At 41.5% G+C, this 26397-nt stretch overlaps 1 protein-coding gene across 2 annotated transcripts in view; it reads right to left on the minus strand.

Moving 5' to 3' along the window:
• Positions 1 to 374: 374 nt before the first annotated feature.
• Positions 375 to 26397, minus strand: part of COLEC12 (collectin subfamily member 12) — a 109198-nt gene continuing 83175 nt past the window's right edge. For both annotated transcript variants that reach the window (XM_077352649.1, XM_077352648.1), the window contains 7 exons: positions 23177 to 23275; positions 21322 to 22368; positions 15480 to 15959; positions 14380 to 14516; positions 12784 to 12893; positions 9207 to 9352; positions 375 to 5930 (listed from right to left, as the gene is read on the minus strand). In XM_077352649.1, the coding sequence (XP_077208764.1) occupies positions 5911 to 5930; positions 9207 to 9352; positions 12784 to 12893; positions 14380 to 14516; positions 15480 to 15959; positions 21322 to 22368; positions 23177 to 23275 (2039 nt within the window). In that variant the 3' untranslated portion in view covers positions 375 to 5910. The remainder of the gene's footprint in view (positions 5931 to 9206; positions 9353 to 12783; positions 12894 to 14379; positions 14517 to 15479; positions 15960 to 21321; positions 22369 to 23176; positions 23276 to 26397) is intronic.

Raw genomic sequence — 26397 nt, forward strand, 5'->3', positions numbered from 1 at the left:
CTCCCTCCTATGGCAATCACTGCAGATCTGTCCAACCCACTGGACCATCAGTGTGCATTGATTTAATGTTTAACCCACTGTTTTATCATTCTATGGAATGGTGTATCATTCCCTTTATTCTAATGCTCTATCATTCTACTATGCTGTTTGCTGTTATCACTGTATTACTGTTATAAATATTACTGTATTGTTCCTGTTTTACGTAAACTGCCCTGAGCCTTTGGGGAGGGCGGTACATACATACATACATACATACATACATACATACATACATACATACATACATACATACATACATACATACATACACTCACACGCAAACAGACAAACAGACAAATAAATAAATGGTTATTCTAGAATGAAGATACTCAGAATTTGGGAACATTAACAAAATTTTATTATGAAAACACATAGAAATGTCTGTTTCACTGTGTCAAGAGGAACCAGAAAGAAAATAAATTTTATTAGTTTACAACAGCTTTTCTTTCTACAAGCCACTACCAAATAAGCAGTGGTGTATGGATGTGAGTGCATCAAATGACCCAAACTGACATAGGAAAAGCAATGAACATGGCAGCTGCCTTCATGTGCACCTGTCATTACATGTGTTTGCTGTTTTAACCACACTCCCCACAAATTCTTTTTGGTAGCTTATAGCAGCATGGGGAGATTGACAAGCTGCTCATGATGCCAAATGAGGCTTAAATTGAAAACAGTGGATTTTGTTGGACCAGAGTATCAAAGTGTCTCTTTTAACTTCATTTTTGTTATAGGAATGTCTAGGCTCTAGAGGTAATCAATCATATCTCAATTTCTATTAGTGTATAAGGACATTATTCCTGAAGATATAATATGTTAGCAGAAAGAACATTTGATATAATCTCCATCTACTTTCCAGTTTCAGCATTCAAATAATGCACAATCATGCATCCCTTTCTCTTCCAGGCAGCAAGGCTCTTTGTTTGCATATTACATGTATATTCTACCTCTTTTCTGTCTTGGAACCCAGCGCAGCATCCACTGAAGGCAACAGTCAGGGAAAACCTGCTGAGCATTGGTAGCATTATTTGTTTCCCAACCAGACCCTGGTACTCTTACAGCTCCATCATACCGCGAATTACTCCCTGAAACCAGTGGGCTTAGACTGGACTAACTCTGCATAGTCTTGTACTGTTAATGGAGCAATTAACCTTCTTCCTCTTACAAGGAATGTAAAGAAATATGGGCACATTACAGCAACAAAAATTCCATAACCTTCATATGAGATTTCTGACTCCTGTCCAAGGCTATCTAAACATATATTTTCTTAGTTATAAACAGTCTTCCTGGATTCCATATTTTAAAAATAAATCTGTAAAAAATAAGAAGAATGTTGAGGCTTCATTTCTCAAACATTTTAAATATGAAATGGCATAATTAACCCTAAATCCAAAACAGATTAAGAAAACTAAAGAGATCATAAGGAGCATGGAATTAGAGTCATTTAAGGAAATGGGAAGTTTAGATTCAAATACTTCAAAAGCTACTTCTGCTTTCTTGTACCTGACAGATAGGAAGGTTTGTTTACCTCATTGACATAGGTTGAAATCCTACTTTCCTAGGACAAAGATTGAGTCCCGCGGTACCTTTAAGACCAGCAAAGTTTATACCCAGAATTAAACTTGGTTGATCTTAAAGATGTCATGGGACTCAAACTGTTTCAGACCAACAGGGCTGCCCTCCTGCATCTACATGCCTAGGAGTAAGCCCCACTGAATAACATTGCATTTACTTTTGAGTAGCCTTTCTTAAGACTGCTTCCAATAGATTAATATTCAGAAAATCCATGTATAAAACCTGTAATAAATTGTGAACATGACCACCCCACCCAAAATGGCTGAATGAATGTGTGGGGAGAAAAGGAAACACTGCCAGTTAATGGCATCACAGCAACTCAAGATTTGTAAAGATAAAAATATTCATGTGAAAAACAAATCTTCAGTACTAATATTCTGCTGATATTCTGCTTTCCTCCAACAGTTATAGTTTCTGCTCATGTGAGTAGCCTGTTCCAGTCTTGTTGAAAGAAAGCTTCCCTCTGAGCAGTAACCGAGTTATTAGGTACAACCTTCATTTTGTGATGCAGAAATAGTTAACTGAGAGTAAGGGATCATTCTAGATACCTTGTTCAGTAGTTCAGTCTATGTACTTGAAAATGCCTAGTTGTTTTTAAATTCTTACTTTAGTTGCTTCTGATTAAGAAAGCACAAGGAAAAAAATAAGACTAATAGCCTAAGAAAACCTATTTTTAGCAATGATTTAGCCAAAGTTCAGATACACTATTCCAGCCCAGGGAGTGCACAACCCGACACTTAGTGCACACTTTTTCATGCTCCAGTTCTCAAATAAAACCTCTGTGTCTGCAAGGGTTTCCCCGTGTACTGCTGTGTCATGGAAATTCCACAGGTATCTCTTTGCATTCCAAGAGCTGTCACCACCCTTATGTTAATAAGGGAAACTGGTGCATATGAAAGCATTGTATGCATCAGCATATTTTTAGAAGCCTGGATGGGAACTAGTCAGCAAGTTCAGATTGCTTAGGGGGCCAACATACTTTCCCTTAGTACATTTCCACCCATGTAGAAGGCACATTATCTGAGCATATGTCTGCACCAAATCAGTGAACATTTCCCCCTCCTTGCAATTAATTAAACATTAACATGTTTAATTAATTGCAAGAAGGGGGAAATGTTCACTGATTTGGGTTGAGAATTACTTGGAGAATTTGGAGGTGTGCCAGCTGTGGGTTGAGAAATACTTGGAGAATTTGGAGGTGGAGCTGGGAATGGGCGGAATTTGGGGCAGGGAGGAGCAGCAACTTTCTCCAGGGAAACGAATCTCTCTAGTCCAGAGATGAGCTATAATTCCAGGGGATCACAAAGTCCTCATCTGGGGACTGGCATCTTTAAACTCAAGCCAGGATTAGTTTTTAGAAAAATATGGAATTTACAGACATTAAGGCCAGCAAAGCAAAATATGAAGCATAGCAACTCTCCCTAGGAGAGGTGGAATATGTTGACACCCGCACCCCCACATTAGTTATCTAGCACTGGAGTCTCCAGCCTTGTAAGGCCTCACACTTTTGGAATTTTGTGCAAGGTTAGTGGGTGCTATGACAAAATGGCTGTCACCATGGATGTGGCCAATCATAAAATGGCTACCTCCTGGGCAGGGCCAATCACAAAAGGCAATCCCTGTTGGAATAGGCAAGATCTGCAATGTTCACGATTCAACAATATAAAGAGTGTCCTGCAGTGAACACTGGAAGAAATGTGTGTTTAGCATAGTTAGAATAGGAACTTTTTCTAGTGTCCTGATTGACTTAATGGGAAGCTTCCTGCTCCTTTGAGCGTACTTCTTCCCTGCTTGCCTCCAGAATGACTGCAGACAACAGTTAGTTCTCTCCCTCCCTCTTTATATACTTAGTTGTCTCTCTTCATAATAAAACCATTTTATTCTTTTAAGCAGGATAGAGCTCTGCTATCTTCGCACATTAAAACTCTGGCAACAGTTGTAAGTCCAGGTGGGAAAAGGAAAGCAGAAAACCCTCCTACTACTTTGTAGAGCTCACAGCCATACTGAGCAGCTGAGAGGTTTTTTTAAGGTCAGTCTATGAGACTACATGAGGCTGTGAGATGGGTCAGGAAACACTAGACATAGCTAATGTTTCAAGTTTCCTGCTTTGCTAACCAGTTAGCTGGTAGCAACCTAAACTCAAGGAAGAAGCAGATGCTGGAAACCAACCCCTCCCACCCTCCAAGCTAGGCACCATGCTGGGGGCTGCTGATTTATTCTCTGGACCCATATAATTCACCAAACTGAAGGTGTAGGAACATTAGAAGACCTTTCCTTATATGATAAGAATATACTGAAGACCAAGCATTTTATTTCCAGTAATCACCAGCTAGATATCTCTGAGAGGTTCATATCTGATAGGTCCCAATAATAAACATAAAAATTTGCTTGCATTTTATATGACGCCATAAGGTAAAGGTATCCACTGTGCAAGCACCAGGTCATGTCTGACCCTAGGGGTGATGCCCTCTAGCGTTTTCTTGGCAGACTCAATACGGGGTGGTTTGCCAGTGCCTTCCCCAGTCATTACCGTTTACCCCTCAACAAGCTGGGTACTCATTTTACCAACCTCGGAAGGATGGAAGGCTGAGTAGACCTTGAGCCGGCTGCTGGGATCGAACTCCCAGCCTCATGGGCAGAACTTTCAGACTGCATGTCTGCTGCCTTACCACTCTGTGCCACAAGAGGCTCATATGATGCCATAGCTCTTTCTAAAAGAAGAGGAAAAGGAAGCTTTAGCAAATTCTATTTAACCAAATAGGGAGCATGGGTAAAACTAGTGGCAAAAAAAATTCAAGATGAATTGAGACTTATGAATTTATATTTGTGGTTGTTTTATAAACTGATTTTCCCCCTATGTTGCACCCAGAATCTGCAACAAAAGTGACCACAGAGATTTCTGCTACCTTTATATACACAGAAATTTGTATGGTATGTTCTACATTTCACAAAACTCCTAATGTATGTCAAAATGCAAGGTGTCTTTATTTTGATTCTCTGCAGAACATTATGCCCTTGTAAGAAAGCCTTAATTTTATGTCAGTTAGGAGTCAAAATTAGGAGTTGTATGCAAATATGTATTACTTCTCCACAACCTCAAAATGCTTCTTAGAATGAGCAATCAAGTGACCCTAGGAGTGGGAATGGTTCCTTTCTCCACTCCCCAATGGCCGTTTTCCCAAAATGAAAGCAAGCAGCTGGAGATGGGGGTTAATAGCTGGTAAGGAAAATATAAGCATTACACCTGCTGTGCTGTTCCCCATTGGAAGCTGTCTTTGGGTTAAACAATTATGCTGGGGGAAAGCCACATGCAACTGTGGGAAATGTCTTGCTTGATTCTGAGCTACCATTTGTTGCCAGGCCAGTGCTCAGCAGCTACTCTGGGAGAGGAGAAGCATCTCAACCGCAACTCTCCATTCCTTGCAGACAGTAGCACCGGGTATTCTCGGGGACATCACCCCATCCACACATGGCTTATGCTGCAGTCAAAACCAACCGCAGATGAAACCAACCAAGCAGAAAGAGGTTTGAAACTGGCATCACTTGGAACCACTCTCTCCAACATTTCTTATGTAAAATACTTCATATGTTACAACAAACCATCTTCAAAGTTGTTTAAGATGGAGTGATTTAAAACCAAAAGTATGCTTCTACTGGGAGCAAGATTTGTACCTGACAATCATTTCTAGTAAACGATAATAGCATCAGTGCTGTTTTCTTTGGTCTCTTTGCACTAAATTTATTTTAAGGCAATTAAAAAGACCAATATAATAGGCAAACATTTTGTACAAAAATACAAAAATTTAAAAGCTTTTAAAAGTATATTCTATATTATTGATCAGACTTGGACTATATATATTTTTATATAAAATTTATATATATTTATAAATGTATATTTATATAATTTGCCTATATTGGGATTTTATGACTTGGATGTTGTGTGTATGCAGTAACTTCAAACAGTTTTACTACAGTGGCAAAGTTATTACTTGTAGCCAGCTTGGCATTGTCCATTTCTGACAGGAACATTTTTTTTTGTATCTGTACTCTTCAAGGTTGAGAAGGATTAAGAGCTGATTCAGTCCAATTGCATTTCCAATAAATGCTTTTGTGCAACAGGTTCTAAAAGCCCCTGAAAATTAGAAGACAAGGAGAACAATTTGTGCAGGTGGCTTTTGCTCATCAAAACCAGTTCTCAGTGCTCCCTCTTTTGGACAGGTGATTATTCACTCCCAGAGGATTTTTTGTTTGTTTCTTTCTTTGAAGAAATAGTCATTTTCATCTTGAAGCTCACAGTTACAATCCTGAAGGCTGAGCTAAAGTTGGAAAGGAAAACAACAAATTAAACTCATAGAAATGTAAAAGGTTTTTAAAGCCCACAAATGAAGGAGAAAAGTTGCTAAAAAGTGCTTCTTTGCTCCCCAGATTTATCATACTGTTTCCGCAGCTGCAAAAGATGCCACAATGGTCTTCCTAATGTTTCAAGGAATAACAAACCTTTCACGCAAAAACTGGGCTCTTAAGGAGCTGATTCAAACGTTTTCCTTGTTTGCTGCATGGATTGAGAACCCTCGGAAAATGCAGTGTCTCCCCCTTCCCTGGGAGGGAATTCGCAGTTATCCAATGAGGAACCTCAGGATTCGAATCTGCTTCCTCCTGCATCCCCACCTCAAGTGATGACGTATCAACTCCAACCAATAATCTGTCTCTCCTCCCGCCCTCCCCCTCCCCTCCATATTATTTTTGGAGTGGGGAATCAAGACAACATGTTACAACCCGACATCATGTTACAACCCAAATTTGCAGTAACAATAGCACAGGCTTCTAGGAATGCGTCAGAAAATTAAAAGTAAAAAATGAGGACTCCACATTCCCACACCTCCCACGCCTCTTCCTCTAGTATCTGGAAGAAGAAGAGTTGGTTCTTATATGCTGCTTTTCTCTACCCAAAGGAGCCTCAAAGCGGCTTACGTTTGCCTTCCCTTTCCTCTCCCCACAACAGACACCCTGTGAGGTGGGTGAGGCTAAGAGAGCCCTGATATTACTTTCGTCTAAATGGAGCTTATGGTTTAAGGTGCAGCAGGCCACTTTGTAACTTTTGTGCAGAAAAACAGTTGTGTGCCAGTGTCTGAGGTGCTTTGTTTTCATGCATGTATGGTGACTGAGCATACAGCAACACAAGAAGACCCTCCCCCCCCATTGCTTAGGTGATTTGAGTGCCATAGGAATCGAGGGATGGGGTTTACGATATTAATTTTTTTAAAAAAAACTTTTGGTTGTGTTATGGTGTGTGTTTTTGCACATGCTCAGACCCAAAAGAAGGGGGATACATGATGGGAGGCAGGACCACCCACTCTCCCCAGAAAATGCAAAACAAATGCAACGACTGGAGTCCTGACTAGTGATGGGGGAAAACCACAGATGCAGAAGGCCAGTTGCAAATTCAGAGTCTATGTTTAGAATCTGATGTGGTGAAAAGGCACTGGCAAATCATAGCTCAAAATGATGAAAACTTGACAGGTAAGAATTAGCTGGTACGGAAAGTTCATCATTATCCTGACAAATTATTTTCTGCAAATGTTTCCCCCATGCTATTTTCCCTGGGTCAGGGTTTCTGTAAGTCTCCCTTCCGTTCAGCAAAGCATTCTGAGATAAACACAGGTTGTGAGCCAGCATAATGTAGACTGATACTGAGAAGACTCAAGTTCAAACCCCAATTTTTAATCTAGAGTTTTACAGTGTTGTTTAGGAAATACAATTGTTGGGGGAAGAACCATGTGCATGGCATTCAGCTCCTTAGAGCAGTGGTACCCAACCTTTTTATCACCCGCTTGACAATTTTACTGTGGCCCAGGGGGCCTTTTGCCAAGGGACATCGCCGCCGCCTGAGCCCCTGCTCCGCCCACCGGCGCCCCTGACTTCCCGCTGCCCATGGGAGGGGAGCCCCAGTCATGGCCACTGCCGGAGAGCACCGAAAGTGAGCTGGCAGCAGAGTGGCAGGGCAGCCCCTGAGGCAGCAGCCGGGTATGAGGATGAGGAGGAGCCGCGGCCCGGTGCCGACTGATCCATGGACCAGTACCGATTCCAGGACTGGGGGTTGGGGACAGCTGCCTTAGAGGAAGGGTGGTGTCCAGCCTGGTTGAGCTTGTGGGCGTTTTTACCATTCTGAAATTTAGTACTAAGTTCCATTAGAAAATGACTGCCATGTCATAAGCTCCATCATAAAATGCTGGGAAGATCTAAGCCAAGAGGTAGCTGGGTTTTTTGGGAAAGTGCACCCCATCTGCCCTGGATTTGTGCTCCTGCATGGCAGTGAGGGAGGCAAGGTTCCCCTGCGGGGTGACGTGGGCCTTAAAATCTTTGTTAAGACCGTTGGTACGCAATACCACATTCTTAAAAATAAAAACAATGTCCAAAGAAGCTCTGCTACACAGGCATTTTTTTTGTCCCTTCTAGGATGCTGTACTCAGATGTGGGTAGTCAGGAGCCGGGCCAGCCACATGGCCCAGGCCCAACATGGCCCTGTTGATGCCTGGGACAAAAAAAAGGGAACATAGATTTATCTGTGTTTCCTTGTGGCAGGGTCTGAGGGTCTGAGTTGGGCTAGGCCTGTGACAGTCCAGCACTGACATCATGTGGAAGTGGGAATTTGGCCTGATCTGCAACAAGCGGTGAGTCAGGCCAAATTCCTGGTGCAGAAAAGGTCCAGGATTAGGTCAATGTTTTGCAAGGCAATCAACAGGTGAGGGCTGTTTTTCCCCATTCAAGAGCTTCTAGATTTTTTACCCAAGACACAAGAATCAAGTGGGTGGTGTGATCTCCCGGGATATCACATTCTGTATCACTGAGGCTGACAATCAATAGAAAGTGCTGGAATCTCCTTATATGTAGAATGTATTTACATGCCAAGGCTGCAAACTTAAAAGCACTTTCCTGGAAGTAAGTCCCCCTGAGTAAAATAGGACTTCTTATTAGACCTACCCTATATACTCGCATATAAGGCTATTTTTTCAGCATCCTTTTTCACACTGAAAAAGCCCTTCTCGGCTTATACGCGGGTACATAAAGTAACTGAAATAAAAGCCTGCTCCAGCCAGCCAATTGTTTCATTGCCTTTTGCAAATGTGTACTGCAAGCTCTGGCAGCTCGTAGGACATCAATGGTTTGACTGAAGGACTCTGACCTTTTTTTCCTTTTGCCTTCAGTGGCAAAAGGAATGGCAATGCTGAATGGGAGAGCATGTGATAATGGAGCATTTCCCACCCTCGGCTTATATGCGAGTCAATACATTTGCCCAGATTTTGTGGTAAAATTAGGTACCTCAGTTTATAAGCAGGTTGGCTTATATGAGAGTATATATGGGACTTAGGACTGCTCCCTAAGAAAGCTTCCTCAAGTGTTGTTCAAATATTACTGACAAAGGAAAATACAATTTCCCCTTTAACAACAACAATTACAATTGGGAACAATACTCCTGTAATAGACAACGTACTTGCATAGCTGCATTGGGCTACTAATCCTAAATCTCCTTTTATGAAAGCAAGTGTTACATTTGATTATTTTTATGTAGCTTAACTTACTGATTGGCTTACCTTTGTCCACCTCTTGTTCACAAATAAAACTGTTAACATCTTCACAGTGAAAGTCATTCCACAACCCAGCATGGATCAAACCAGCACAATCTTCACCTGGTCCGTGCCCATGGTTCCAGTTGTCAGGCTGCCCAGACTTCCAGTTTCTTTCAGCAAAAGAAATAATGGATTATTTATTGAAAAGCAGCATGATGTTGCAACAGAAGTGACTAACAGTAAAGCAAAAGCAAAACAACAAAAATCCCAGCTCAGTTCTGAATACAAAATACACTCCTTGACGTGATGCTATGTGAAAATAGAAAACAGCTGGGCTGCCAAGAGAATCAATCCAACAAGCTGCCAAGGCTTAAGGGCCTAAAATTAGAAATTTGTGCTTTGTTTTTATTTGGGGATGTTTATGGATATGAAAGGGATAAGCACAATCCATAGGACTGCATTTGTCTAACATCTCCAAATTAGCTACTGATTTACTATTAGCTATTGGATTTACATCCCTGACCTCAAATCAAAAGAAAGCCAACAGTTTCTTGTTATCAAGTATAGAGAAAGAAACAAAACAGAGAATACTAAGATATGACAAATGAATTCATATTAATATGTCACCATCCAACAAGAACTGACCCGTGGCAGTAGCTGGGTACTGGGTTTATTTATGAGTTCCCCTCCCCCCACAGCTATTGTTATGTCTTTAGAAAGAAAGATTTATCATCTATCATTGTATGTTATACTTTTGATAGTGAATGGACAGTCATAAAGATTTTAAAGTCTTTATAAAGTAGTTTAGAGGTGCACTAAAGAGACCTTGCTTGATAGGTCCACAATTCTTGACTGTTTTCATTTAATAAATAAAATGTGCTTTCCTCACAGCTTGAAAATCTCATCTTTCTTGAAAAAGCAGCACAAGAAATCTGTGGTTACTGTCTGAAATGGAGCCATAAAGAACATGCCTGACCCACTCAAAGTGGCTGAATGAATCTGTGGGCAGTCATGGTACTTTCCAGAAGTAACAAGTGAAGTCCGGCTGAGTTGACTGACAGTGTTGAGGTCAAAAGGGTACAGGGAAAATACAACATAAGGTAAATACTGAGCATCGAAAGCTACAGTTTATTTTTTAACCCTTTATGTCTGAGAGGAAAAAGTGAAGGAAAATAAAACGTGAAATATCATATATCAAAACCTTGCAGCAGACAAACAGTGAGCTGTTTTTCCCCAGACCCAGCATGTTACACACTTTATGTGCTACTTTGCTATATTACAAACTGGCAGAAAAGCCCATTGCATAAAACATACAGCGGCTCTAGCCTCCACTCATGCTCCCTGGCAGAAGAGAAATCTAGTAAAGTATTACAATCAGTTGGTTTAAAATAGGTAGAAACTTTAAACCTGTTTTCATCAGTTTTATGCACATACATGTCCAAAACATTTATACATGTAATTACTGATTGTAATACTTTACTAGATTTCTCTTCTTACCACCCTAAACATTTGAAAGAGAACCTCCCTGTGGGCCAGTTTTTAAGACATCGTAGAATTAACAGATAAAGTTAAGATAAAGTTTTGGATTTTCATGAGTAATTACATGCAAATGACACCAATATATGGAGTTATATGGTGCTCTCCCCCACGTTATTTAACATCTATATGCGTCCCCTGGCTCAGCTGGTACGGAGTTATGGGCTTGGGTGTCACCAGTACGCTGATGATACCCAGCTCTATCTCTTGATGGATGGCCGGCCAGATCTCCCCCCAGAAAAATTCGCCAGTTGTTTGGAAGCAGTGGCTGGATGGATCAGGAAGAGCCGCCTGAGACTCAACCCCTCTAAGACGGAGGTCCTTTGGCTAGGCCGAAGGGAGCAGGAACAGGAAGCGCGTCTTCCCTGCCTGGACGGGGTACAATTGTCATCTGTGCCCCAAGCCAGGAATTTGGGAGTGATTCTGGATGCCTCACTTTCCATGGAGGCCCAGGTCACTAAGGTAGCCCGGACGGCGTTTCTCCATCTACGCCAAGCTCGGCTACTAGCGCCCTACCTGCCCCCGGAACACCTGGCCACTGTGATCCATGCAACGGTTACTTCTAGATTAGACTTCTGTAACTCGCTCTACGCGGGCCTACCCTTGTCTCTAACCCGGAAGTTACAGCTGGTACAGAATGCAGCTGCACGGGTCCTCACTAAATCATCTTGGAGGTCCCATGTTCAGCCTCTGCTGAAGCAGCTGCACTGGTTGCCAGTTTGTTTCCGGATCAGGTTCAAGGTTTTGGTATTAACCTTTAAGACTATACGCGGCTTGGGTCCTGCATACTTGAGGGACCGCCTATCTCCTTATGCCCCCCGCAGGGCACTTCGCTCTGCGGGTAAGAATCTGCTGATGATCCCAGGACCCCGGGAGGCACGCCTGGCCTCGACAAGGGCCAGGGCCTTTTCGGTCCTGGCCCCTACCTGGTGGAATGAGCTCCCTGAAGAGCTGCGGGCCCTGTCGGAGCTCTCTGAGTTCCGCAGAGCCTGCAAAACGGAGCTCTTCCGCCAGGCGTTTGTCTAAGGCCGGGTGATGGCCCGGGGCTAAGATCGGACCCCTCTCCCCGGAGGGGGGAGGCCAGTACTAGACTGACCTGGTTCCCCAGAATGTTCCATCCTATGCCCAATTATCCTCCGTTCCCTTCTGCTCATCCAGTGGGCCTGTACGGGAATAGTTTTAATCGCCATCATTGTGACTTAGTCATTGTTTTAATGGGGTTTTAATGGGGAATTTTAATGGTTAATATATTGTATCTGTATTAAAATGTTGTGAACCGCCGCGAGCCGGTTTCCGAGAGCGGCGGTCATACAAATCAAATAAATAATAAAATAATAATAAATACTGTTTCAGTGTGCAGTCGGTCAGAAACTGCCAAAGGTTTTATCAGTGTAAAATAATGAATCTATCAAATTATATTTTTGGAAGATCTAGTTTGGTGCCAAACTGCAGTGAAACCATGTGATAAGAAGAGAAAGCTCAGTGGGAAAGATGGATCCTGCATTTGCTCAGGATTGGCCTGCAGCACAACAATGTATGCCCTGAGCTCAGTTCAAAGGCATTTGTCTCTGACTGAGTATCCAGTTAGTTTTAAAAGAAAAATAGAAAAACTTTAATTCTATCACTGTCCTATACCTTTCAGAGAGGATTCCTATTTCATATAAAATTATGGTTACTGTCTGACATGTCAACAAACAGACTTTTAAAATGAACAGTTATAAATACACATTAAAAGAAGGAAATATATAAAACAGGGTCAGGGGAAGAAAGGTCTGATATCCACCTTTGATTTACAATAATAGTCTACAATGAGCTTCTAGGCAACCAGTGTCATAATACTGTATGGTTCTACAATTCTTTTAATCAATATTCAGTTTTCTTTTCGGCAAGAAAATTAACCCTTGTAGCTTTATTGTTGTTAAAGGAGAGAGTTTGAGTGAGAACAAAATAGCAGAAGGCAAATAACCTTTCCAGGTAAAGATTTGTTTTTAAAGGTTCTAGCAAAATTTCCCATTTTGGGAACAACAGCAAGAACAGGAGCAGAAGATGCTCTTCCTACACTTACGTATATCCTGGTGACGTGCCATCCAGCCACAACCACTCATCTTCCCGCTCTGAGTCTGTGAGGCCAATCCAGAAGCTTCCTTTTCCAGCTATCTGTTTTTTAAGCCATTGCTGTGAACGCAAGAAAGTATTGGTTGCACTGGGCTGCATCAGAATATATAAAGACCGTTTCCGCACTAGGCTGCAGACTGGAGTTTCAACGGGGACAGGTTGCCCCGCCTCTTCCTGCTCCCACACAGGAGAGCATTTAGCCTGGTAGACATCATCCGGCCTGGATTTGTGGTCCCACACAGGAGCCACAGCAGCGAAGTTCCCAGTGTAGAAATGGTCTAAGAAGCACTCATGTGACTATTTGTTCTGAAGCTATGAAAGCATGATCTGGCCTTAGAAATTACTTCATATCATCACAGTTTTTTAATGACTTAACAGGTCACATATACTGCCTGCTGATATGGGTGGTTCAGACATGCATGAACTTAAGGTGACTTATCAACAGTTACTGGTAGAATTACTCCACAGAAAAACATCATGGTCATTTGAGATGATGTGAGGCATATTCATATTCTACATATACATATGGATTAATCTGCTCCCATGATTTCCCCAGTTTTCATAGCAATAAAAGAGTATATCTAGCAAAACAAAATATAATGGCCAGATAATAAGACTGTAGAAATCTAGAAGGAAGGGGAAACAGCAACAAAATCCCTTTAAGATTAATTGCTGGGGTTAAGGAACTAAGAGGACAACTCACATCTTATCCATTGCTCCTGCTAGGTTGAATGCATGCATTCATTAATTGAGAGGACAAAGAATGGTTGTACATAGCTTTTCTGTTGCCTTTAGTGTCCTCCTCATGGACAACACACCACCAGGAGAAGATATTAACAAGTCCTCAACTCTCTTTAGTGTGCACACAGCTTCCTTTCAAAAACTTATGACCCTGTCATAAGATGCCCAATGCTAATAGAATTAAAAAGTTTACATTATTTTTAGTTTTTATCTCTGAACAGTCTGATAGGGCCAAGTCACATGAGCTGTGATTGATCTCCTGAAGTGCTTAAAGAAAACTGAAAAGAAATAACAATACAGCTTCAGGAAATTGCTGATGTCTGGAGCAGCTGTGCATGATGGCTGGGTGTTTTCTACCCTCTGCCTCCTGATTAAAATACCTTCTCCTCAACTGTTTTCTAGAAAAAATTGTCCCACCAGCATTTGCCAAAAGCAGCTTTGAGGGTATGTGTGATTTTGATCAAGTCATGGAGGGAAATGGACAAACATCCCTTCCCCCATTATGGGAGCATTTTAGGACTGTTTTTTTAAGTTGCAAGGTGATGGGTCACGGTTTTGATTTGTTTGTCACTGAAAGAAAGCATCAGTAGATCCTACTGACTTTTTAGTCTTACATGACTGTCACTGTCACTATTTCCTGAGGAACGGTCATATTTTATTGTTCCTCTGTGTAAAGTTCTACTGACTTTTGGGTGTAACTGACACCAGCAGACTTCTGATGTTTAGGTATCTTTTCTGTTGAGAGGAGTCCTCAACTAAAGTGTCAGCATCTCTAGATATAGGAACACCAGCTATAGCTTTGTACCTGCTCATCTTTGCTGTTTATGAAAACCAAATGTGAGGATGTTTCTTCACAGGAATGTTTTGCCCCTTCAAAAATGTCTCTTTCTGATGAAAAGTAGTAACAATTGCCCGTAAAATTCTTCCAGTTAACAGGACAACCTGAAATATAAAATATGAAGCAAAAATTGCCGTTATTAGATCTATGCCTTTTTTTTAAGTACAATGATATTTAACAATTTAATGATACTTCAGGTTCTAGAACAGTATGGAAGAAATATTATATTACTCAAAACACTGTTCAGGGCAGGGGAGAACAAAAACACTTTATACTACTGCCCTATCATCTGTGAATAGACTTGAAAACGCTTTGTTGTTTCAGTATGGGGCAGAGTCTGCACTTATTTTCTTTATTCCATTGTCAATCCTGTTGAATTCAGATTGCTTTGAACTCGGGTCTTCCTCTCCCCCCCCTCCCCATTAAAACAGGAAAGTCTTCTGCACGTGGTTAGGGTAGTTCAGAAGGGGGGGGGGAGCCAAGCCTCTTTCTTTCTTTTCTTGAAGAAGGGGGGGGAAGACGAGCCAAGCAGGGAGCCTCTTTCTTTTCTTGGAGGGGGTGGGGGAGAGGATTGAAAAAGGCAGAGAAGGGAGAAAAAATCCAGGACCGACAGAAGTTGAGAGAAATTAGGGGCTTCTCCTTTAAGGCAAGTGTGTCACATGACCAGGTGTAGCCTATCAGAGGTTCTCTACTACGGAGCTTTCTTTCTCAATCTGGATATTAAGGATTTAAAGCAGTCTGAGATATCGTACAATAAAGGTAGGGTCACTCCGGATCAATCCTTCTTGCTGCAGAAGGAAAATTCAAATCGCCCAAAATCCAAACGGAAATCACATTCTATATAGAGGGCAGGGACTGAATCGATCTGGGGTTGGAAGAAAAGCTCTGTGCAGTTTACACCTGGCATTACATCTGGTTTGACCCTAGAAACAGTATCCAACTCAGAAGTCACTTATATAAATCTGCTGCGGAAACAGTGGAAAAATATAGTCTATAGTTAAAGTATAGTACCCAACACTATCTCTAAGAGGAGGTCACATTGGTAGGGAATTGTGTGAGCAGCTTACCATTTGCTTCAGGAGCTGATGTTGTCACACTCTGAAGTGCCATAGGCATTCCTGGACCTGGTGGCCCAGGAGGTCCAGGTATTCCTGGTAAACCACGTGCTCCAGGCAGGCCAGGTAACCCACGAAGACCATGTATTCCTGGTTCACCAACAGTTCCTTGAAGCCCTGGCGGTCCAGGTGGACCAGGAGGGCCTGGTGGGCCATCTTTTCCAGCTATTCCAGGTGGCCCAGGATCTCCACTAGGACCTGGCAGACCAGTCTTCCCAGGTGAACCTCTTTGGCCTTTGGATCCAGGAAAACCTCTGGAACCTTTCCCACCTTTTTCCCCTGGTGGTCCAATTGGTCCAGTTGGTCCTTTTTCACCTTGTGGCCCTGGTGGTCCTGGCTCACCCTTCTCTCCTTTTTGTCCTTTGGATCCTGGAAGTCCCATAGGACCTATGAGTCCTCTGTCACCCTTGGGACCTCTCGGGCCTGGAGGGCCTAAAATAATTTTAAAATAAAGGGAAATTAGAATAGCAATGAGATTTGTAAAAATTCTATGGGCAATTCATGACTATAGCAAGGACATATTTTGATTAGATACTTGTACCAAATTTTAAACCTTTCAAATGTGATGGTTTTCCTGCCCCCTCGAACTTTAGGGAGCTTTGCTTATAATTATGCCTCCGTTACCAAAGAAATTTTCAAAGAAACTAAGTGAAACAAACAAACAAAACCACAGGAGTCTTACAATGCCTTAAAAGAATAACAAGTTACAAACTTAAAATAAGCTTTTGTGGACTAGGGTCCACTTCATCTGAGGCGTGTAGCTAGACAAAAAATCACACAAAAAAAGTTGTAAACAGCAGGGTAAAAGGTTCATGAAATGCAGAAGTTAAAGGATGAAATACAATCATGCAAAATTCAGAGGTTTTCAAGGAAATTGTTGAAACCATTCCCAATAGTAGTTGGTGATATCTCCATAGTTTCACTAAGCTGATTAATAGTAGTTTCTGTGGAATTGTAGGTTATTGTTAAGCCCGTGGAGGATGATATACACTTCTTTATGAGTTCCATTTCAGCAGTTTCATGCTAAAGTTCGCCTCTGAAGTTCTTTTGATGAACAGTAGTAATTTAAAAATCACCAGTGCTGTCCTGGGATAACAAAATATACAGTCACAGGTTTCTGAATATTGCCATTTTTATTGTCAGATTTGTGTCTATTGTTTTTGTTTTTTTTAACATAGGGACTATTCTGCTTATCCAATGTGAAGAGCAGAAGGGCACTGTTGACATGCAAGGGCCTATTATCATATTAGAGGATGAAAAAGTGAATAAGCTCAAGATGTTACTGTTGAAGTTATTAGATCATATAATAATATTGTCTGAGAGGATACTTGGATGGAGTTGACATCTATGTCTTTCAGGGTCTGTTCCCTCTGTTTATACCTCTGTTATGTCCAGTGTTTCTGGTAAAAAGCTTTTTTAGGACAGAGGGCTGTTTGTGAGCAAGGCAAGGTCAGCTACCCATGGCAGTATTATAGGCCATGTTACATTAATTTATTTTATTCATCAGTAACAGAAAAGCTAGTTGTATAAAAAATACAATGGGCTGTAGCCTCTACTCCCCCCCCCCCCCGGCAGTCCTGGCATGGCCTTGCCAGGCCGTAGCAAGGCTGGTCAGGGCAGGGGCAAGCTCAGATGGGTGCTCCCTGCCTCTACCCCACCCCACCCCCCATCCCAGCAGCCCTGCAGAGGCTGAGGCAGGGCTGCTCAGGCTGTAGTCGCCTTGCCTGACTGCTGCCTCTTCATGTGGCTGGAAGGCGGAGGAGGAGGTAGTCAGGGACAATGTGTTCCTTACCTGATTGGTCCTCTGGGGGGTGAGTGCCCTCCCCGAGGGCCAATCAGGGAATTGAAGGCAGTGAGGGGCAGGCAATCCCCTGCCTGATTGGTGCTACAGTTCAAGTGACTCCCCAGGGGCCCAATCAAGTAGATGAGGAGTTCCAACTCTTCCCACCATCCCTCTCCAACTTTATTTATGGTACAGATATAGCAGGGTTACACACAGGAAACATATAATAATATAAAATACAATTCAGTACAACAGGTACACAGACTGACTGGGCATTCCTTCTAAATACTGATATTTAAGTTTTAAATCCACTGAATTGCAGCCGGTTCAAAGAGCTCGGTCATATTTCCCTGGAAAGCACAATGCTCACATTTTTGTGACAGATGGAAAACAGTTTGGAGCACTGAATTACAACCACATTCAGGTCCTGGTATATTGCCCCATTTAAACAACAGATCTTCATAACTGCCAAAACCGTTTTGGTTTTCAATTAGCTGTCTTCCATACTTTATGTGGCAAGTCATATCCTGCAGGCCATTCATTGGTATTTATCAGGTTATGAATATCAGGTAGAACTGATGTTATCTATCTTTGCAACCAACCAACCAACCAACCAACCAACCAACCAACCAACCAACCAACCAACCAACCAACCAACCATTCAATATTTATTTACAGTCATTCAGACCAAAATTCAATCTTTGCAACCATTCATTCCCTAGATCAAAATTTTTGATTACAGTATTTGTGCAGATCTTATTGCTGGGTCTTGGGACTTTAGACTGGATAGACCTTCATGAGCCATGCCTTTGTGGATGGGTAGCTCTGGGCTTTCAATAATCTTTCTCTATTCACGAAGAACAGCATCTTGCCTTCAGAAATGTAGGGTAGTTGTAGATCTCTGATGATACACTGTACTTATCTGCTTTGGGAACTATGGGTAACAACCACAGTTCTTATCTTGTTGGGGTCTAACTTATAGCAGCTTATTTATGCATAACAGCCTGAATTTATTAATCACTGTCTTCATTGGTATTATAATTCCAAGAATCACAAGAATGCTTGATATATATGTTTCAGGTATAAGCCCTTTAAAAAGGGATGGACGCAAATATGGTTGCAATGTAATGCTTAACTGTAGACTACAGTGTTGGATGTTCAGGGTAGCATTTAGGCCAGGGGTAGTCAAACTGCGGCCCTCCAGATGTCCATGGACTACAATTCCCAGGAGCCCCTGCCAGCGAATGTCCATGGACATCTGGAGGGCCGCAGTTTGACTACCCCTGATTTAGGCGCTCGTGTACCTGTCAGTAGGCTTTTGGTATAAGGGGATGCTTGTGTATACATTGTGTAGTTGTACAATGGTGTCCAGAACACTGGACTGGTTCATACTCAGGTTGATGGCAGGGTGAAAATTGTTCTAGTTTAAAGTGACCAGATTGTCCCACTTTTGGAGGGACATCTGGGGGCACCTGGCAAATTGTACTTATGTTGAAATTAAAAAATATATATTGCAATACTATTTTTGTGTTCTATGTGTTCTATGAAACTTTTTGTTGCTCCATATAGACCAAATTTTTAATCAAGAACTCCCCCCTCCCCGGTCAATGGTGTCTCACTTTACCAATGTTGAAATCTGGTCACCTTATTCTAGGCAAAGTCTGCACTTACTTTGTTTATTCCATTGTCAATCCTGTTGAATTCAGATCATTTTGAAAATGGCACAAATCTTCCTCCCCCCCCCCATTGAAACAGGAAAGTGTTCTGCACGTGGTTAGGGTAGTTCAGAAGGGAGGGGAGCCAAGCCTCTTTCTTTCTTTTCTTGAAGGGAGGGGGAGAGGAGCCAGGCAGGGAGCCTCTTTTTTTTCTTGGAGGGGGGGCGGGGGAGAACGAAAAAGACAGAGGAGGGAGGAAAAATCCAGGATCGACAGAAGTCGAGAGAAATTAAGGGCTTCTCCTTTAAGGCAAGCTTGTCACATGACCAGGTGTGGCCTATCAGAGGTTCTCTACCACGGAGCTTGGTTTCCCAATCCGGATTTTAAAATATATTGAGCATTAAAAGCACTCCAAGATATCGCACAATAAAGGTAGGGTCACTCTGGATCAATCCTTCTTGCTGCAGAAGGAAAATTCAAATCGCCCAAAATCCAAACGGAAATTGCATTCTGTGTAGAGGGCAGGGACTGAATCGATCTGGGGTTGGAATAAAAGCTCCATGCAGTTTACACCCTAGTTCTAATGTAATTTCTCCAGAATCTATGCAGTGAAATGCCTTCCACCCCATGGTTAGTGTCACAGTTTGTAGCCCCAAACACTTCCCTCCCCACCCCCGCAGCCCGGTGTCGAGGGTTTCGCGGCCCGGTACCAGTCCGCAGCCCGGGGGTTGGCGACCCCTGCTTTAAGGGACCTCTTATTCTTATTCTTATTTGTAAATTTCTGCAGCAATGAATGGGTTAAACATCCCTCTTTCCCTCCCATAGCTGTAATTCAGCTTTAAAGGACCCTAGGAAGATACAGCAGGACATGCTACAGTGTCATCTGTTCTGCCTTCAAATACTGGATTTTGAACAGATGAAAAATACCAAAATTATATCCATGGCTATCTCAGAAAGTGTTCCTTGATGTACAAAGGGACAGCCTGACTAGTATAAAACACTGTTTTAACTCTTTGTTGTTGGTTTTGCTAAAATTGAATTGTTCTGGGAAAAATTCAGCTCATATTTTTATTTACTTCCTCTTTAGCAGAGATTGGTGTCTGATAGACCATACACCTGTCTAGATTTTGTTTATGCAAACATTTACATTTAATGCAAACGTTTACACGTTTTTAATTAGGAAAGAAACCCTGACATCAAGATTTGAGCAAGATGTTAAAATTCCAGGCTAATGAAAGGCTGGATTCATATGTGATAGAAAAACTAAGGAGTTAGTAAGGATCAGGTAAGATCAGTGGTTGCATACTAACTGATAAAGTAAATGTATGTACAGTGAAAATATATTCATATATTTAAATATTTAACCCTCTTTTCTTTCACAGTGGGGACTCAAAATGATTTACAAAACAGTATACATATGAACAATACAAATTTAAACAAAAATATACAACCAACCAATTAATGCAATTAATTATATTTAGAGATGCCTGAGTGAGTGGTTGGGTTTGTATAATTTCTGTCACAATGCATTATGAAGTTGATAACCACAGTGAGAGGGTAATGCTAAATTTAATTATTCGCTAAATTTCAATTGTTCCTTTCTCATTTTACTATTTATTGCAAAGTAAAAAAAAATACAGGTACATATTTGGCTCTTTTTAAAAAGCCCTGAGGGATCTGATCATAGATCATCTAATGAAATACAAAGTTTTTGTGTAATGTCCTTTATACTTGCTGGCTCCAAATACTGAACTTTACTCAACTATTTCTTCTCCACTTTTATTTGCATTTGTATATGAAGTCACCATACCCAAGGGACTGCTTATGAACATCCTCAGAAGTTGTGCTTCAGCAGTCCCTGCCATCTGACGCAAGACAAGGGCCTTCTTGGTTGTGTCACCACAATTCCCTCCCCAGGGAGACTGTCTCCCTCTTTTTGTTGTCTTTTACCAGTAGGTAAAAACTTTTTTGTTTGGTTTGGTGTTACTTCCCTTATTAGCCTTCCTTCCTGTTTGTAGGCTTTAGTGTGTTTATATTTCCCATGTATTTATATTAGGTTTTATTTAATGGTTTTGAATATTATATATATTTTTAATGCTTTTTAATGTTTGCGCCATTGTGTTGTATGAAATATTTTAATTCTGAGGATCCTGAATTTGGGCAATATAGAAATGTTTTAAATAACTAAATAAATTGAGGAACACTTAGTAGCCTCATTGTAGGGTTCTTTTTAGGGGGTCCTCCCCTTTAAACTCTGCATTTTCTTTAGTAGGATGAAACAAACTAGCAACTACCCTGAACAGCTCCTAGTGCTAGTGAAACCCATGTTCAAAGCCTTATCAAAGACACTTCTTACCTTGCAGGATGGTGAAATTTTTAATGAGCTGACCATGCTTGGAATCCACCAGTTTCATTTCTTCCATTATTATCGATAAATTGGATACTTCTGTATCCAATCTTGTCCTCATCACATCCTGTTGCATCTTGAGGCTAGTAGCATCCAGGCGAATATCAGCTAATGTATTGTTCATAAAAGTCAGCTCATCTGTGTGTTTACTAAGAGTTTCTGTGCATGTTGTCCTGACCTCATTGAGGTTGCTAGTTAATGTCCTCAGATGATGGGCAGTATAACTAATATTGCTAATGATGCTGACTATATCCGTCTCAAAGTTCTGAAATCGCTCTTCTTGTTGGTTAAACTTGGCAGCTGTTCCGTTTTCATATTTTTTATGGTGCTCCTGGAGATCCTTCAAAGTTTGATCATTAGCTTGTGCAATAGTAGTGATGTTGTCCATCTGCCCACTAAATGAGCTAAGCTGACTGCTCATATCCTCAAGTGTATCGTTATTAGCTTTGGCCAAGGCTGAGTTGTTGGCTGCTAACATTTGCAAGTTCTGTACTTTCTCTTTAAGCCAGTCTGTGTCCTTCCGTGCTTGGAGGGCAGCCTGCTGAAGATTTTGAAAGTCACTTTTGATTCTTTGGATAGCTTGACTTGTATCATCCACAGATCTTTGCAAAGCACTGATAAGATCTCTTTGCTGGACTTGGGTCTGGTTCAAGTTGTTTAGATTCATGATGACTACACTATGTGAATGTATTTGGCTTTGCAAATTAGTCTGAATGTTATTCTTGTCTTGCTGGAGTTCATTGATATAGCCATTGTAGACCTGGAGAGTTTTGTTTACATTGAGGATCATGAAGGAGTTGCTATCCAGAACACCTTTCATTTGAGTCTGCCTATTATCTAGCACACTTCCAGACTCCTGTAACTTTTCCAGTGTATCTTTGTTCTTTGCTGTTTTTTCTGAAATCTCATAAAGTTGCTGATGGAGGGCCAGGATATCATCCTTGAAGTGTGAAAGTTCTGCATTGATGTTCTGGGCTTTCTCATCTGTTTCATTACCTGAAAAAAATAAGGAAAAGAAGTTTTGTTTACTGTTGATAATAGGAACTCTTAGGCAATGCCATCATTTAACTGGTGAAACATGTTAGAAAATGGCTGGCACACGACCATATGTTTTTAGTTCCTGCGAAACAGAATGCCTGTTCAATTGGCATTATAATGTGAATAATCTGTGCTTCTTAATATAACATATAAGATCTCTTTAGTATAAAACAAAAGGTACAATCCAGAGAAAGGCATAACTAAGCACTATTGATTTCACAAGAACCAAAGTATGTAATAACTTCTATTAAGACCCATTCAAAATAATACATGGCTTTTTTCTTGGACTTTACTATGGCTCAACGTGGCTACCGGCTTTTCTTAATTACAGAAGTTTCTAATCTTCTGTGGATTAATGAAACATGTGTAATTCCTTAGTACTGAGCCAGAGCACTGGCCACCTAAGCAGTACTAGTTATTCTGAGAGCCACTTTTTAAGGTCTTGGGCACAGCTTTTTCTCATCTCTACTACCTGAAGTTGCCAGTCATCAGACATGTATACACTGTATGCACTGTGTTCAGCATGTAGCCAGTTAGGCAGCATTTTGGAAATTCAGACTAATTCCTGGCTAGTGATATATGGGAATGTTGGTACAGGATTAATAACCACAAACGTTTTCTCTAATGGAAACAGATGCAACAGAACATATTTCCTTTAATTAAAAAAAAAGGAATGTAAGTATTGGTTAACTGTTGAAGAAATCAGATTGAACAATAAACTAAAGAAGCAAGGATCATGTTGGTGCTTTTAATGCATATGGATTACCCAGGTTCTTCAGGCGACTTTCCACCTTTGAAAGTTTCTCATTGTATATGCTGTGTGATGTGTTCATGCCACCAGTAGCATTGTCCATTTTTTCTACAACTAGAATGAATAAAGACAATATGTTAGCAAAACAACTGGATGACCTGTTGCGGCAAAGATGATTGGCAATGTGGTGTTTGTCTCCTCTGTAAAGTGGATTCACTGGGGAGGTGGGTAAATGTTCTGAAAGGCCAAAGAGATGCAGTGGCAGGATGACTTCAAAACCTTCTTTATGGGGCAGGACAGTGGGGCAAAGGTAAAAAAGGTAAAGGTATCCCCTGTGCAAGCACCGAGTCATGTCTGACCCTTGGGGTGACGCCCTCTAGCGTTTTCATGGCAGACTCAATACGGGGTTGTTTGCCAGTGCCTTCCCCAGTCATTACCGTTTACCCCCCAGCAAGCTGGGTACTCATTTTACCGACCTCGGAAGGATGGAAGGCTGAGTCAACCTTGAGCCGGCTGCTGGCATTGAACTCCCAGCCTCATGGGCAAAGGTTTCAGACAGCTGCCTTACCATTCTGCACCACAAGAGGCTCTTTTAACAGTGGGGTATCGAACCAATTTAGACTTAACAAGGAGCAGAGCCCTAACTACCAACTACCCAGCTCTAGCTAGTATATTCCCGAAGACACATCCATTCACGTTAAGAGAGGGAGTTCCCACTTAGGACCTGGCCTATCTCTTAAAGAGACAGATTTCATATACTACAGGCAAGACTGACCTCACTTATGGGACATGTGTGTGAAGGGTTTGCTGCTATTGCCAAGTGCTGCCATTGTCATCTGAATTAGAATGTTGTAACCCGCAACGAGCTGCAAGGGAGTGGCAGGCAATAAATCGAATAATAATAATAATAATAATAATAATAATAATAATAATAATAATAATAATAATAATTTATACTGGGAGAAGGACTGTAATGCTCAGAATTTGGGGGTGATCACAGCACTTTATGCTGCTTCTGGCAGGGCTGGATTTGCAGGGGATGTTGGAGGGCAATTTGCTAATGCAGTGAAGAAGCATGTGCAGAACGATCCCCTAACACTGTCATAAATAATGAAGACTCTGTGAATGCTGGAGCTCTGTACACTCCCACATATGTGTGGAATTTGCAGAGTGGTCTGAACTGTTTGGACCTCAGAAGGATGACACGAGGTTGAGAAAGAGACTGGAAAGGAAGAGTGCGTTGCAAGGATTCAAATGACTTGGTTAGGAAAAGAATAGGACTGGAAGAATGGGACTGGAAGAATGTCTGTGCATGAAGAACTGAAAGACAATGGAGAAAACTGCAGAAACTAATTATAAAGAGTTCATAATGGAGATACTGGAAGGTGGCCACAGGGTGAGACATGAGAATAAAGCTACAGTTCAGTACAGCATTAGGCATATTTTAGTTCACTCTTTTCACTGACCTGACTCCTATCCTACTCCTCAATTCAGTTAAGTGTGACATCTTTCCCTAGTGGAAAGAATCTGCCTCTGGCCTGTGGTGCTTGTGCTCTGGGACCAGAGGATTTTCTTCTGGAAGAAGTGTCCCTCCCCTGGAGAAAGGCTCCACACTTAGATTAACAGAATGGTAAATACAATCCAATGAATTAAATGGTACAACCTTAAGTGGTTACAGCCTTCTAAGTCAATTGAAGTCAATGGGCCTAGAAGGCTGCAATTGTGTCTAGTATTGTTTTGTAAACAATAGCCTTTGGGGAGGGCGGTATATAAATCTAAACAAACAAATAAATAAATAAATAAATAAATGACTGGACTCTTGATCTGCTGCTACAGAGAGTCTAACATGGCTACCCATATTTATCTAGGATCTTGAAATGAGTACTTCTTTATGTGTACCCCTCCCGAGACATCATAAATGGGAATAATATAGTAGGAGGGAGATGATAGGATAGATCAATCAACAACATCAGCAGGGCCCCTGTCCCACCCCCCCACCCCCAGAAATCCACCAAGACTCCTGGGCCTGTTGTGTTATTGTTTTTTTATTATTGTTAAATGTTATACAGTTACTTGTTATTATCAGTTAATAATATTATAATTAGTTATATGTAATGTTCTCTGTATAGTTTCTTTCAGTCCCATGTAAACTGCCCTGACCCTTCGGGGAGGGCAGTATATGAATGCGGAAATAAATAAATAAATATTAGGAACAATTACCTCCATAGGTAGTAGAGGAGCTTCTAGGGACGTTCCTTCTTTGGAAGTTTTTAAGTAGAGGCTAGATATTTATCTGACAGAAATTTTGATTTTATGAACTTAGGCAGGAAGGGATGTTCCAGTGTTTGTTTCTCTTGGCCCTTCGTTGCATGCCCAGGGAATTAGTAATTGTAGGATGGTAGGTGAAATTCCTCCAGGCCAAGCTGGATTCTAGAGATTTTTGTTGGGGACTGATTACTTGGACGTGAAATTGGGGTCACTGCAGGTACGCAGGTGATTGTGAGTTTCTGCATAGTGCAGAGGGTTGGACTAGAAGACCCTGGAGGTCCCTCCCAACTCGATGATTTTATGATTCATGCTCAAGGTCTAATGAGTCTCAGAGCAGGAAGCATTTTCCCCTTGTTCCACTTGACTGGTTACTGTGGGAAGCAAACATCAATTCCCATTTGCTTATGGCTCACTTCACTTACACACTCATTTGAATTTCTGTTAGCTTTGTATAGCTGTCCTATAGACATAGAGAGCCATGGTCAATGCTGTTTGGTTTTTTGCTCTACTTCCCATGATTTGTATAATCTTTTATTACCATTTATGTAGATTTATTATTTATTACTATATACTAGATCTTTAAACTATTCTAGAACTATCTAGAACTATTATTTGGCAGACAGGAGGCCAGTTAGGGGAAAGAAGAGGTGACACCAGTTGTTGGCATTTAAATGGCCACGGCATTTATTCAAACACCCCGCACACAGAGGATTGGTGCAACAAAGGGCATGAGCTTAAACCAGGCAGTCTGCTGACTGCACCCACGTGCAAACCCAAAATTATCTATCAATCACCCTGCTGAGTTACAGATAATATTTTGAGTCTGCCTAAAATATGGGAGAGAACCCAATGTGGAGGCACAAAGGGCGCAAACCTCCTTGGTTACCTCCTGAGCCCTCCGGTCATGGAAACGAGCTACCAAGCCCACCCTGCTGGGTCTGCTTGCAGCTCGTTACCACCACCCCCTT

Source organism: Paroedura picta, chromosome 9 (assembly GCF_049243985.1).
Source record: "Paroedura picta isolate Pp20150507F chromosome 9, Ppicta_v3.0, whole genome shotgun sequence".
In the NCBI taxonomy this organism is placed as follows: Eukaryota; Metazoa; Chordata; class Lepidosauria; order Squamata; family Gekkonidae; genus Paroedura; species Paroedura picta.